This window comes from Cucumis sativus, chromosome 3, assembly GCF_000004075.3.
Source record: "Cucumis sativus cultivar 9930 chromosome 3, Cucumber_9930_V3, whole genome shotgun sequence".
Classification (NCBI taxonomy): Eukaryota; Viridiplantae; Streptophyta; class Magnoliopsida; order Cucurbitales; family Cucurbitaceae; genus Cucumis; species Cucumis sativus.
In genome coordinates this window covers 16771380-16787200 of record NC_026657.2, presented here as the reverse complement: position 1 = coordinate 16787200, position 15821 = coordinate 16771380, and the positions used below count along the sequence as shown (strand labels likewise).

Here is a 15821-nt window from a genome sequence, read left to right as displayed (position 1 = left end):
AAAGAAATGAGTGTTCAGTTAGTTCTTTTAATTTTCTTAAGTTTCATTTGTAATGCATGAAAATCTCTTAGCAGTAGAAACTAAAGACCATAATTGTAGAAGATTTGTATAGATTGGATGCACATTCTCAACATTGGTTATACAGGGCATTACTTATCATTGTCCTTCCACTTTAATTATCAATAGTGACAATAACTTTATTTCTCATTAGATTTACAATGATGGATAAATCTTGGATGCACAAAAGTAGATTGTCTAAAGATTATGAGTTGGGTGTGGAAAACTTCATCAAATTTGGATTTTCTAATACAACTAGCTCCTATAATAGTTGTCCTTGTTTGAAATGTGGGAATTGTGAAAAACATAATAGAAAAGGTGTTAGAGATCACTTCTATGTTAATGGTATTGATGAAAGTTATAAAATTTGGTTTTGGCATGGGGAAGACTTCCTAACTCATCCTTCTATGATGAATCTTCAAAGTTTGACATCCATACATGTGAAGATCAGGATGTTGGAAGTGTAAAAGAAATGATTGAAGTTGCTCATGAGGAGTATTCAAAAGACCCAACTGGATTTGAGAAGTTGCTTATTGATGCTGAAAAACCATTGTACGAAGGATGCAAAAAGTACACAAAGTTGTCTACTCTAGTCAAATTGTATAATTTAAAAGTTAGGTATGGATGGAGTGATACTAGTTTTTCAGAATTACTTGAAACTTTGAAGGAAATTCTGCCTACTACCAATGAGCTCCCGAATTCATTGTATGAAGCAAAGAAAACATTAGGTGCATTAGGAATGGAATACGAAAAGATTCATGCATGCCCGAATAATTGTTGTCTCTATAGAAAAGAATTTGCTAATGCAATTGAATGTCCTGAATGTGGTCAATCAAGGTGGAAAAACGTCAAGGATACAAATGAAAGGAGAAAGCAAATTCCCTCTAAAGTGATATGGTACTTTCCAATCATTCCACGATTTAAAAGGCTATTCAGAAGCATTGAATGTGCTGAAAACTTGACTTGGCATTCTACTGAAAGAATTAATGATGGTAAGTTATGGAATCCAGCAGACTCTCCAGCATGGAAGTTAGTAGACATGAAATGGCCAGACTTCGGTTCTGAACTCAGAAATCTTCGTTTAGCATTGTCAGCCGATGGAGTAAATCCTCATGGTGACATGAGTTCTAAATACAGTTGTTGGCCGGTAGTGATTGTTATTTACAATCTTCCACCATGGTTGTGTATGAAAAGAAAGTACATGATGCTATCAATGCTAATTTCAGGACCAAAACAACCAGGGGATGACATAGGCATATACTTAGCACCACTAATTGAAGATTTAAAACTTTTATGGGAAAGTGGTGTTGAATGTTATGATGCTTATCGAGAAGAACCATTCAACTTAAGGTCAGTTTTGTTGTGGACAATCAATGATTTTCCTGCATATGGTAACCTTAGTGGATGTTGTGTGAAAGGGTATAAAGCATGCCCAATTTGTGGAGATAATACAAATTCTATAAGGTTAAAGTATGGGAAGAAAATGGCATACCTTGGACATCGTAGATTTTTGGCACGAAATCATCCGTATCGACGACAAAAGAAGTCATTCAATGGTAAAAAAGAACTTGATACAATTCCAGAGCCACTTTCTAGGGCGGATGTGTATTTAAAATTGAAAGATCTTGAATTTTCTAGAGGGAAGAAGAACCATAAGAAACGGTTGATCAACAGAAGTGACAAAATTTGTTGGAATAGATTATCTTCTTTTTTTGAGTTGCCATACTAGAAGGATCTTCATGTTAGACATTGTTTAGATGTGATGCACATTGAAAAAAATGTTTGCATGAATATCTTAGGTACACTTCTTGATATTCCTGGGAAAAGTAAGGATGGATTGAATGCTAGACGCGATTTAGTTGATCTAAAACTTCGACCAGAGCTTGCCCCTATCAGCAGTGAAAAGAAAATATTCATTCCGCCCGCGTGTTATACTCTTACAAAGGATGAAAAACGATGTGTTTTGAAGACTTTGTCTGAAATAAAGGTTCCTGAAGGTTACTCTTCCAATATTAGAAACCTTGTGTCAATGACAGATTTAAAACTTCATAGTTTAAAATCTCACGATTGACATGTGCTCATACAACAATTATTTCCCATTGCGATAAGATCAGTGCTACCGAAACATGTTCGTTATGCTATAACTAGGTTGTGCGTCTTTTTCAATTCTGTATGCAACAAGGTATTAGACGTACAACAACTAGACAAGTTGGAAGAAGATATTGTGGTAACATTGAGTTTGTTTGAAAAGTATTTTCCCCATTCATTCTTCACAATCATGATTCATCTCACAGTACACATAGTTAGAGAAGTCAAACTTTGTGGCCCTATATATCTTCGATGGATGTATCCCTTTGAAAGATTCATGAAGGTCATTAAAAACTCTGTGAGGAATAGATATCGTCCAGAAGGTTGTATTGCTGAAAGTTATTTAATAGAAGAAGCTGTTGAATTTTGTACTGATTTCTTATCTGGAGTAGATCCCATTGGACTTGGGACTCGCAAGTCACAAGACCATTTAGATACTTCAAACATTGGTAGACCATTGTCCATGGGAGTTCCTTTCAAACCTCAACAAGAACTTCTACATCAAGCTCATCAATATGTTTTGGAAAATACAGTCGATGTCCAACCATATACAGAGTAAGTTTTTCTTGCTTTCTTGATTGTTTTATTGACTTTTATATACTTAATCTAACTATATTACAATGTTTGAATTGATGACTACAAAGAAAACATATGAAGGCTTTGCAACTACAATATCGGAATAAGTCTAGAAATCAGAAATGGCTTCAAAAGGAACATAATCGAACTTTTATACATTGGCCACGGGAAGGGGTATAGTGCTTAACATAGTAATTTAGTTACACATGTTATGTGTCCAATTTTAAATATGAATTATCATGTTAGGTATCAACTGAGCTTGAAGGTTGAAATGCTGGAGTTTCAGATAACTTACGATGGATTGCTCATGACCCTCATCCTTTTGTTATTAGATATAGTGGTTATGCAATCAATGGATGTCGCTATCACACACAATCTTGTGATAAAGAACGAAGTGTACAAAACAGTGGAGTTAGCTTAGTTGCAAAAACAATGCAAGTGTCTAGTTCTAAAGATAAAAATCCGGTCATCGGAGATATGTCATTTTATGGAGTCATACAAGAGATATGGGAACTGAATTATAATACGTTTAATGTTCCTGTGTTTAAATGTGATTGGGTTTAAAACAATGATAGTGTTCTGATTGATGAACTTGGTTATGTTTTAGTTGATTTGAATAGAGTAGGACACAAGTCATACTCCTTCATACTAGCAAGTCAAGCAAAACAAGTTTTTTATGTTGAGGATCCAAGCGATGTTAGATGGTCAGTTGTGCTTATTCCACCACAAAGAGACTTTGAAGATAGATATAACAACGATGAACTTGGTGATACAATACTACAGTGTGAAGGAATACCCAATGGTATGCCAGATGTTGACTTAAATAATGACTTGGATGACAACATCTTAACATACGTACGAGCAGATTGTGAAGGCACATGGATACCTACATAATATTATAAGGTTTTGTTTTACTATTCTCAAACTAATAGTACCATTCGTTTATTATGCTCATTCATCTCAATTAATTGATCAGTTTTTAATTTTGTTTAAAACTTGTATACTATGCTAATTGTTTCTTCATTTTGATTGGCAGCCATTGATTCATACATCACATGGACAACTTTAGTGATGAAGAAGCTGGTGTTGATGAGTTGAAACCAACATTTGGAATTGAGGATGATGCACATCTTCATACTGAAAATGAAACCCCGAAGCAGATATGTAGACCACGAGGACCAACTATTATGTTCAATGTCACTCGCATTAGAAGTTTGGGAGAGAAGAAGGTGGTGATGTACAATGAAGACGGAGTACCCATTGGTGAGAATGGAGCAAAGTTGAAGTCTTTCATAGGATCAACAACACATTATCATGTCCCGATCATATATTCATCCTGGAAAAGTGTGCCTGTAGAGCTGAAAGATAAAATCTTTAGTACGGTCGAGGTATATAGATAATTTCAATGTGCTTATATTGATAATGTTCCTGATGTATACTTTATTAATCACTTTTAAATATTTAGGCCGCATTCGTCATTGATCCAAGATCTAGGAAAAATATTATCCAAACTGCAGGCATTTCGTTTCGTCAGTTTAAGTGTTGGCTAACAACAAAATATATTATGCCACATAAGGATGAACCACAACTCCTACAAGTTCCACCAGAAAAGTATTCATTCATTGATCAACATCATTGGGCAGAATTTGTAAGGTCTAGATTGTGTGAAACTTTTCAGGTATGTTACTTTCTCACTAACAAATATATTTGTAAGGTTTAGATTGTGTGTTACTTTCTCACTAACAATATTTTTGGAAAATAGGAAAAAAGACTTCTGCAACAAGATAGACGATCTAAGAACAAGTATAACCATAGGATTTCGAGGAAGGGTTATGCCAATCTTATCGAGGAAATGGTAAGAACTAATTTATTAAGTTTATCAAACTTTATCAAAGGTTGTTCTAATCTTATTATGGAATTGGAATGTAGAAAAAGGAAGGTTCAAATCAACCGGAGTTGGATCGAGCCATCATGTGGAAGAAGGCTCGAGTTAACAAAAAAGGGGAGTATGAGAACGACGACGTTCAACAAGTTGTCCATAAAATTGTAAGACTTTTTGTATATTGAACATTTGAACTAGATTGGTTTTGTTTACACATTTCTATAACTTAGATTGGTTTTTGTTTTAGGATGAGATTTCAATGAATACGTCTTCATCGTCTCAAAAAGGACACTCTTCTAACGATGTGTTAACCCAAGCATTGGGTACAAAAGAGCATCACGGTCGTGTTCGTGGGGTCGGTGGGTATGTTACTCCTACCAATTACTTTCATTCTGTAAAAAAGACATCTAAACGTGAGGATGAGATTATACTTGAGAATAAAGAACTTCGAAGGCGTGTAAGCGAATTAGAAGCACATATCCACTCAAACTTGTCTAGACCATTATCTGGACATGGTAGCTGTTCGAAGCCAAATATCTTAGAAGAGAGTGACTCGATGAAAATAATCAAAGGGAAGAGTAAGTTGATGGATAAAATCGAAGGGAAAGAGGTGGAGGAGATCAATGTAAATGACGACAAAGTAGAGTTGGACATCTTTAAGGTATGTGATCGATCCTCTAATAAACTCAAATTCTTAATATTCATATCGTATTGAAAGTGAATGTTTTTCTTGAATTAGGAGAGAGCCTTAATAAAAATGCCTAAGGAAAAAGAGGTTGTCTGTGTATCGACGTCAGTTTTGCCAATGGGAATGAAGTTGATTCTCAGATACGCTGAGAATATAATGGAGAAAGATTCTAGTATCACTATTCCACTACCTGTTGGCATTTTTGGTATTAGTCGAAAGACTTCTGTTCTCCGAGAGGACATCATTGATCTTTGTAACATGAATGAGGTCAAAACATTTACATTGGTGGCCTATATGACGTAAGTATCAATTTCATTTCTTTAGATCTAAATTTATGTATCTCGTTTACAAGTTTATAATATTTTGTAGGTACTTGTATTCATCTGTTCTTGGTTCGAAGGAAAATATACAGTACGTCTTTGTAGATCCGTCCCTCACCTCTGCCGGACACTCGCAAGAATCTCGAGTTTGAAACTTATGCAGTAGATTGATGGTCTCAAAGATTATCGAAATAGTTCTTGCTTCTTTTAATCCTGGGTAAGTCAAGTTATTTTATTACTTGCATTGCAAAAAACTAGTACTAATATTTTGTATAATTAGGGGTCATTGGGCACTGCTGGCCATAAATGCGTATGATGATACAATATTTTACCTCGACTCACTAAGGACAACATCGAAGTCAACTATAAGATACGTCACCGACACGTAAGTTAATCTAGTATTTCATTTAGTGTTGATTCTTATATGCATGTACACAATATTTAAACTATTTGTTCAATCTTATCTTGTCAAAACAGAGCAATAGCGATGTTTCAGTCACAAAAGAACATTAAAAAAAGTAGAAAACAAACTTTATGGCGAACAGTAAAGGCAAGTATCAACTTTTAAAGTCATTATATTTTTGTAGACTACTAGCAATTAGGATTACTTTGTTATTCAAATTTGTTGCTTTTATATAGTGTCCACTACAAGTCGAGTAATAGTGACTGAGGTATTGAGAGAAATTGTGACTAGGGGAAGCATTGTCATATCCGATGCGGTATGTTATATATCAAACTATTGGTTTTGTGAGTTAATTGGTTTATTTGTATAGTCAGTTAATTCATTTAATTTATTTTGCATGTTTATAGATTGATACACGAAGATCATACTCACAGGCAGAACTAGACGAGGTGCGAGTTGAGTTAGCTGACTTTTTGGGTTCTTACATATGATTATGACCAATATTTTGTGATTCTGAAGTAGGAAATTTTTTGTTGTGTCGCTTCTTTATGACCCTAAACTTTATGTATAGAAACTTTAGCCGATAATTCTTTTGAATTGTTCATATGGAGGAAGGGGGGAGGGGGGGGGGTTCATTCGTATATACTTTTGATTATTGTTATAGCTAGCATGTTTTGTGACTTTCTAAGTTAATTTGGATTCATGGCAATGTAATGCCATATGAAATCTAATGTAAAGCCTATTTCATTATGTATACGTAAAGTCTTGGAATTGAATATATATGGTGATTTATATATGTTTGAGATTTGAAACTATATTTGATGAATATCAAATATCTATGAAACTGTTGCTGGACAATTAAAGGATAATCAGAGTATATTTCTTTCCATTACAGCATAATTCAATTACAATTTCTTTTTTAAAAAAAAAATTAAAAAATTCTTGACGGTTTTAAAATGTCATGAACAATTGCAAGCTTGACGGTTTTAAACTGTCATGAACAATTGCATTTTTTACGGTTGACAAATGTCAAGAAGAATTACATTCTTGACAGTTTTAAAATGTCATCAATATTAAAATTCTTGACGGGTTTAAAAAGTCATAAACCAGTTCATCCTTAACGGCTTTAAAATGTCATAAACAATACCAGTCTTGACGGTTCTAAAACGTCATAAACATAAGTATATTTGACGTTTATAAAGCGTCATGTCAACGTTCACTATTCTTGACGTTTAATCAACCGTCAAGAACTTTGCCTTTCTTGACGCTGGCTTCAACGACGTTTTTAAAACCGTCAAGAGAGCCGTCTCTTGACAATTTAAAAACGTCAAGAGAGCCTATTTTTGTAGTAGTGTTATCATATGCCTTGTTCTAAATTATCTATAGACTTTGTTAAGATTACACTAAAATTATTTGAATAAAAGTTTTCAAAATGGTTTATAAAATTACCACTTAGGCTTTCTAGTTCATGCTTACAAAATGTTATGTCTCCCCTCTCCTTCCCCCGGTAGGGAGGAGTTACGGTTGATATTCAATATTGGGTCAATCACATTTCAAGATGAAGTTGTCTTAGTTCGGATTGATTTCTCAGAAGAGTTGGTTTTTTTACTTGGTTGGGAATCGATTGTAATGCACGGTATAAAATCTAAGATCTTGTTAATAAAATTAAGTTTGGTTGAAATTGGGTTGTTTATTTATATACTTGCGACAATAAAGGTGAAGATAAGCAGTAAGTGTCACGTAGGCATGGTCTTTGTTGTTCTCACGCCTCCTTTCAAGTTATTTGGTATGGAAACAAAGGTTTACTGGAAAGCTTAGGAGAGTTAAGAAAAATATATGGGGAGTACCACAAACTTCAGACATGACGATGAGAAAAGGGAAAGACTAAGACATGGGTTAAGGAGTTTGAACTTACTATTGGAATTTGTTGAGAGACAGTACAAGTGGTAAGACTTAGAAGGCAATCTGGAGCACATAACTTACAACGCTCGAATTCAGGTGAGGAAAGGTTATGTGGTTCTTAATGACCCATACATCAAGGCTAAAACTGTCTTTGGCTTTCAATGTAAAGTTCACATTTTCATTTCAAAATAAGAAGAAGAAAAAGAAAGGAAAGTTTGACGGCAAGCGAAATTTTATTTTTACTCACTATTTAAAGCAAAAATTCAGATATAAAAAATAGTTAAAAGGGATTATAGAGAAGAAAAAAAGACACAATAATTGTTTAAAATTTATATACTTATATGACAACTTGGCATTATAATTAATTTAAAGTAATCAAACTTTGTAACATATTTGCAACTTCTTGGATAGAGACTACTGAATTTTATTTTATAACATAAAGTTTGCGCCTTGCACGAAGAATCAATTAATTAACACACTGTAATGATGATGGTTAGTCACTCAACCCTTACATATATTTATATCAATTATCCATTGGATTGTTTAGTTTAAATTTATATTTGTTTCGATCTTCAAAATTAAAAATTGATTTGTATCTATTCTTCCAAAAAGTTGTTTTTTATCATGAAAAGTATAAGAAAGATTTCTTTTCGTTGAAAAGCGATCAACTAACGAAACATCGAATTACTTAAAACACGAGTATTGGGGGAAAACCACGATTTACATTTTTATTATTTTTTTATAATTACAAATGATACAAAGGGAGAATAAATAGAATTACAGTAAAAGTTAACACAAGGAAACAAAATTAGGTCAAAGTTTGGTTTGAGAAGCCCCTTGGTGAGAACATTAGCAACCTGTTGGCTCAAAGAAATGTACGAAACGCATATGCTCCCATTGTCAAGTCTTTTTTTATGAAGTGTCAATCAATCTCAACATGTTTGGCTTTATCATATTGAACTGGATTGTTATCATATAATAACTTCATTGGTTTCTCACACTCCTGATAAAGATCAAACAAGACTTTCTAGAGCCAAATTTTTTCACACATTTCCAAACTCATAGCCCTATTACTCGACCTTAGTACTGCTTGAGGCCACGACACCTTAGCTTACTTTTTACTCCTCCAAGTTACAAGATTTCCTCATACAAAGGTACAATAACCATAATTAGATTTTCTGCCAACCACAAATCTTGCTTAGTCTAAATCATTATAGACCTAAATAGTTTTCCTATTATTTTTTCTGAACACCAATCCTTTACCAAGTGTCGTTTTCAAGTATATCTGGATTTCGTTGATAACCTCCATGTGTTCCTCATAAGGAGCTTGCATAAACTGGCTGACAACACTTATAACAAAGAAAATATATGGTTGAATATGAGACAAGTAAATTAATTTACCTACAAGGCGATGATATTATTCTTTATCAACTGGAACTTAAACATCCAAGTTTCTCATTTATAGTTGAATTCAATAGGGGTGTCAGCAGGACGACATCCCAGCATACCTGTCTAGATCAGCAAATCAATGGTGTACTTTCTTTGAGATACAAATATGTCTTCTTTAGATCTAGTTACCTTAATTCGAAGATAATGTTTATGATTTCCCAAGTCTTTGATTTCGAATTCATCAACATTCTATGTTTCAGTTGACTAATTTCAGCTTGATCATCTCCATATAAAAGGATGTCATCAACATACACAACCAAAACTGCGATCTTCCTAAGCGAGACATTTGAAAAAGGTAATGAATGTGTTAAAGCATGCTCTAAAGATGAACGACAATTTGTAATCCTTAGAGTTGAACAGTTTGTATTAGGCAATCATAGCAAATAAAGATGAACTATGAATAATCATGTACCAATTCTCTCAAATTATTAAAACGAATAGGAAGATTACAGCAACTACTCAGGTTCAGGAACAAAAAAAGTGCTACAGGGATTGAAGGGTTCATGTGCAAGTCATACATGTATTGACATACCATTCATTGTTGGTTTGCGACAATGTAGGTCTATAGCGTCTTACTTGAATGAAGTGCCCAGCATTATCCCATGTGTATGACAAAGCTGTCCATATTTTGGAAGACCGCAGTACTGAATTACAAAAACCAATTAGACAGCACATTGCAAAAACATACATCTCTAATCCCCAATCCATATATTAAACATTCAAAGGTAGTGAACCAAGGACACAAGCAAATAATCACCTTCGGCAGTTATTTGATTGCAAGAAGATTCATATCCCAATGCAGTATGACACCAAATAACAAAATTCCATGAGTCAGTCACATATATATCGAACTCTTCCTAAGAAACCTATAAGCAAACACACATTCATATCCACTTACTTAAAAGCAAGTCACATATACTTAGATGTGATAAAATAACCATTCACTTACCCCTTTCATGCTTAAGTCTGTTCAAAAGAATGCGCTTAACATTTTCTTGTGTGTCGTTCCGGTTTAACAAAATTATATTAACAAAAAAACCCCACAAAATACTTCAAAAAATGTTGTTTCCTAATCTGGTGCTAAGCACGATGTACGTGCTTAGAAAGGAACTCCGCCAATTCCGATCTAACTTCATCGATTTCATCTTGATAGTACGTACGAGGTAAACTTTTCATCTGTAAATAATAAAGTGGTTAAGAATTATTTTCATTCCAAACAATGACATAAAGTGGTTCGAAAACTCTAATACTTACGACATCTACAATCGAAGTACTCCTCGCATAAATTATGTCCCGCATGAATCGCATAACATAGTCCCCGCATTCTACCACCCCATTTTGTTTGGGACACTGGATGTAGAATACAAAAAATACATGTGAAACGTTTAAATTAATAACTTATTTACGACTACCCTACTGGTCAATGCCACATACCTTAACAACCTTCCAACTCGGTTTTTTCTTCTTTGATATATTGAATGACCTACCACATAATATAAGATTTGTTACATAATTAAAATAGTTGCACACATAATAAAGACATTAACGACAATAATATGACCTACATCTGAAGCACACTTCACTCATGTCTCCGTCAATCCGATTCTTCAACGGGTCAATCCAATATGCATCACCCTTTGTAGGATTAACAACGACCAATGTCCAGTGATTGCTAAGAACACATTTCCACCATTATAAATTAATATTTTAATAGTGAATTCAAATCGTGAATGTTAATAAAAATGTCATTATCATGCGCTTACCCAGAGTTGTATGGGAACAATACTACTTGGTCATACTCGGCTCCGAGAAGTCGAGCATTCAACAACTGCGCATGCGATTGTTTGTAACTCGAGTAACTTACAGATCCGGCATCCATGAACTTGAACAAGCTTGAACTTCGTCCTTGTACCATAATTGTGTGAAGGTACCTACACAATGAAATGGCATTACAATTAAAAGGAGACCGCAACCATCAATGACGTATATATATTAAAAGGAAATCTTACATCATGTAAGCATCTAGGCATGATGTGCATATTGGCTGCATTGTCGAGAAAATCCCTCAGTGACTCAACCATAATGCAACATTTTCTCTTCACACCGAATAGCTCTAAAGGCGTGTTTAGTTGAATCGATGACCCCATATGTTCAACGAGTCTAACCAAACACCGGAGTGCCACTGGAGCACGTAGATATGCTGCACTAGAGAATGTGGACGGATCCGTATTGAAGCCCACAGTTTCCTTTTATCACAAAAATTTCAACTACTGTTAGTATAATTTGATGCATAAAAACTCCAACACAATAAGACAGACAATTACCTTATCATTCCTAGTAAGAACAAGATGTCGTGGCCACATTAAATGTGATCTGACTTCATGTGTCAGTTTCGTGACTCCTTCCTTTGTCGGATTTGGAATCACACATTTGCCATCGAGGACAACATCCACTGATACCTTGATGTTCTCACCGTCACCTTCAGCATCAAATATTGTCCCATGTGCAATGATAGTATCTTCAGTTTCAAACGCAAGCATACACGGAGTTCCAACCTACGTAGAATTATATGTTAAATATGTGCACGTAAAGTTAGTCAATACGTTTTCAGGGTTATGTCAAACTTCTTACAAGATTAAACACGTATATAGAATTGTTGTGGAGCAGTGTGGCTTAATTATTAAAGTATACTTTAAACTGACCTTCAAGTCACTTGATCTTGTGTCCCCCACATTTTCTTCTTTGTTCACTTCTTTGATCTTGTGCCCGGACGATCTTTCCCTCCCAATGCCTGGGTGAGAACATCGTCACCACCAGATAAACTACGTCCCTTCTGGTTGCCCATTAGATCGTCCTAAAATAGTGCACGAAATGGAAATTAAAAGATGTGAAACCATAGTAACAAAAAAACATGAAAATCATAAGTTGCCAAATTTTCTCAACTTGTTAACTTACAATGAGATTGGCAACGTCCATCGTCTCTTTATCTGGGATCTCTTCCTTACGATCCAACCGTGCATGTTTCCATACTATCGATCGATCTATTTGATCTGACGAAGAAGATGCACGCTACATAAACAGTATATGTTATATTTGGAATCTAACATCATGAAAACAAAGAACATCTTTAAGGGCAGTTACTTACCAACTCCTCAACCAGATTTGCATACCCCTTGCGAGATGTTCTATGGTTGTATTTGTACAGGCTCCTTTTCAGTTTACCGTCTTCACTTTTTTTCTGTAGAAAAAGTTGTATAACCTCTATTATATTAACATATTTGTGTAACAAATTGTACATAAAGTATAAGAAAATGTTTGGATATCCATACGTACTTCAAAATCTTCCTTCAACCGTGAAGCCACAAATTCATCCCAATGGTCTTGATCGATGAATGAGTATTCCGCTGGTGGGTGTTTTAATTTCTCCACATCGTCCTTAAATGGAAGTACGTACGTAGTTGTCAATCTCGACTTAAACCCACGATAGCATACTCCCGCGTTTTGAAGTATGCTTTTCTTCGACTTGGGGTCAAGAATGAAGCCGGCCTACAAAAAAAAAGAAAATCAAATGTATTAAATCTGTTGAAGTTGGTAGTTTAACCTAAAAACAGTCAATAAGAAGCATTTTTACCTCAATCAATTCATAAATTTTCTCCTTCATCTCCATTGGAACAGCATGCCAAGTAGAGTACGTGATAGGAACGTGAAACCTTACGGTCGTTCCAATAAAACTCTTCAACTTCGTTGCATTCGGTCCAATCGGTTGACCTAGTTCATTGTACTGAATAACCATTCTCCGTCCCTCACTACTAAAACGTGTTATATCTTTCATTCTCGTAGGGCCACGTTTCTTTTTCTCGCTACTAGTTTCCCCTCTTTGAATGGGTGTAGCAACCTCATCATCATCTGAATGAACCATTACTGCAAACATACATGTGATTTAAAACATAATACATGTGATTTAATTGTAAATGTGAAATATGAAATAACCAAAAAAGTGTTAACATAACTAAACATTAATAAACCCTTGGTTCTCAAAGAAAATAGGAAACAATTCAGACAAACTTAATTAGGCAAAATTCACACTAAATATGGTAAAGCACATAACACTTTCAAATTAGAACATCTACTACATAAAATTCTCCGAAATTTGAAAACAAAGAAAGTATTGAACATGAAAAGAAAACTTGATAACGGTACATTCTGAAGTAGTCATCTCTGAAAATGGAATAGTCCTACAAAGAAGAATAAAACAACAATGATTAACTCATTTGTGGGGATAGTCAATTGGTAACCCATGTGCCTTCACAGTCAGGTCTAGCATATGTTTCACCACCTTCGTCATAATCAAAAGTTGTGTGGTAAGAAGAGAGTGGGGGATAGTGAGGCAAGATGTCACTTATGTCATCATCAACACATCTGTGGGGAAAGTCCTTCTCGGGTGGCATCACAACAACCGACCATCTTGGATCAACAGGATCTGTGACATCGAATACGTGTCTTTTGTGTGTGGCAATAATAAACGAATCTGAAGAGTGGCCAATTCGACTAAGGTCCACCAGTGTGTAGTTCAGATCGTCCTTCCGAACACCAGCATTATTTTCAACCCAATTGCATTTGAAAAGAACAACCTTAAACATATTGTAGTTGACTTCCCAAATCTCTTGAATGGTGCCATAGAAAGACATGTCACAGACGACCGGGTTTTTGTCCTTCGCACTTGACACTTGCATTGTTGTTGCGACTAACATAATCCCACTGTTTTGCACCGTTCGGTAGTCATCACGAGATTTTGTGTGGTAAGACGTTCCATTAATTATGTATCCGTCGTACATCATTAAAGCAGGGTGGGGTCCATGTGCAAGCCAACGTATGGTGTTCGAGAGAACCTTCCCTTCCTGTAGTTCACTCATCACCTATTGAATAGAACAATTAGTCGTTCTAAATATTGAACAATTAGATTAAACGAAAATAAATTTTTGATTATGTATGTACCCGATCCCTAAACCATGCACTGAAGGATCGATTATGTTCAACTTGTAGCCACTGTTCATTTTTTGCTCTTCTGCGATTTTCCATCTTTAATTGATTGAAATGTTGCCTACGAAATGTTTCATACATTAAATTGGTGGCTTGAGGGTAAATTAATGGCAGTATATACTCATACGAATGCTTACTCAACGTATGGGTGCACTTCTCCAATGTTCTGTAAGACATGAAGATGTGCTTGCTTGAGTTGTTGGACATCGGGTCGAACGTATGTTCCTGCTGCTAGCGGTTGATTGCTTTGTATTTCTGTCCTTGAATTGAGTGACCCAAGTCCAATAGGATCTAATCAAGAAAGAAAATCTGAACAGAATTCAACTGCCTCCTCGCATATGCTTGCTTCTGCAATGCATCCTTCCGGTCGAGCTCTACTGCGAACATAAGTTTTCAACACTTTCATGCATCGTTCAAATGGGTACATCCATTGCAAATATACTGGTCCACAAAGCTTTACTTCTCTAACGAGATGAACGACAAGGTGAACCATGATTGTAAAAAACGAGGGTGGGAAATACTTCTCAAGATTGCATAAAGTCGGAACTATATCTTCTTGAAGTGCATCAAGATCTGAGACAGAAAAACTTTTGGCACAAATCGCATTGAAGAAGAAGCACAATCTACTAATAGTGTACCTCACATTCTTCGGTAGGACTGAACGTATTGCAATTGGAAGCAGTTGCTGCATTAAAACATGACAGTCGTGCGACTTAAGGCCGGTCAGTTTTAAGTCATCCAAAGAGACACGACTACTAATATTTGCTGAATAACCTTCTGGAACTTTAATTTCTGACAAAGTCTTGCAAAATCGATACTTCTCTTCTTTTGACAGTGTATAACATGCCGCAGGGATATAAGTTCTATTACCAGTAAACGTTGGTGCCAATTCTGGTCTAATTTTCATATCAACCAAGTCAAGTCTAGTATTCATCCCATCCTTACTTTTTCCTGGTATATCAAGTAAGGTGCCCACTATGTTCATGCATACATTTTTTTCAATATGCATTCTGTCTAAACAGTGTCGAACATGCAAGTGTTTCCAATATGGTAGTTGAAAAAAATAGGTCTTCTTTTCCAATAGTCATTGCCACCTTCATTATGCACGGTCTTTCCACACTTCTTCCCACATGAAAATATCATGTCTTTCATCTTAAGGTACATGGCCTCACCCGACAAGGGTTGTGGAGGAATTCCATGCTCTTGCTTCCCATTAAATTTTTTTTTTTGTAATCTGTATGGATGATGTCTTGGCAAATACTTCCTATGTCCCATGTATGACATTTTTTTCCATGTTGCAATCTTATAGAAGTAGTCTCCTCTCCACATATTGGACAAGCCTTATATCCTTTCACACTAAAACCGCATAGATTACCGTATGCTGGAAAATCGTTGGTCCATAATAAGACAGCCCGC

General features: G+C 35.3%; 2 protein-coding genes and 1 long non-coding RNA gene across 3 annotated transcripts; all 3 read left to right on the top strand.

Moving 5' to 3' along the window:
* Positions 1-221: 221 nt before the first annotated feature.
* Positions 222-3615, top strand: LOC116402909. The gene is made up of 6 exons (XM_031883353.1): positions 222-402; positions 504-1733; positions 1857-2054; positions 2352-2700; positions 2968-3117; positions 3297-3615. Exons 1-6 carry the CDS (start codon positions 222-224, stop codon positions 3613-3615), a joined length of 2427 nt encoding a protein of 808 aa, XP_031739213.1.
* Positions 3616-4692: 1077 nt separating this feature from the next.
* On the top strand, positions 4693-5349 carry LOC116402905. The gene is made up of 2 exons (XM_031883345.1): positions 4693-4767; positions 4851-5349. Exons 1-2 carry the CDS (start codon positions 4693-4695, stop codon positions 5316-5318), a joined length of 543 nt encoding a protein of 180 aa, XP_031739205.1. The 3' UTR covers positions 5319-5349.
* A 936-nt stretch (positions 5350-6285) lies between these two features.
* Positions 6286-6540, top strand: LOC116402929. Its single transcript, XR_004215615.1, has 2 exons — positions 6286-6330; positions 6422-6540. It is a non-coding gene; the product is annotated as an uncharacterized LOC116402929 (long non-coding RNA).
* The last annotated feature ends 9281 nt before the right edge of the window (positions 6541-15821 follow it).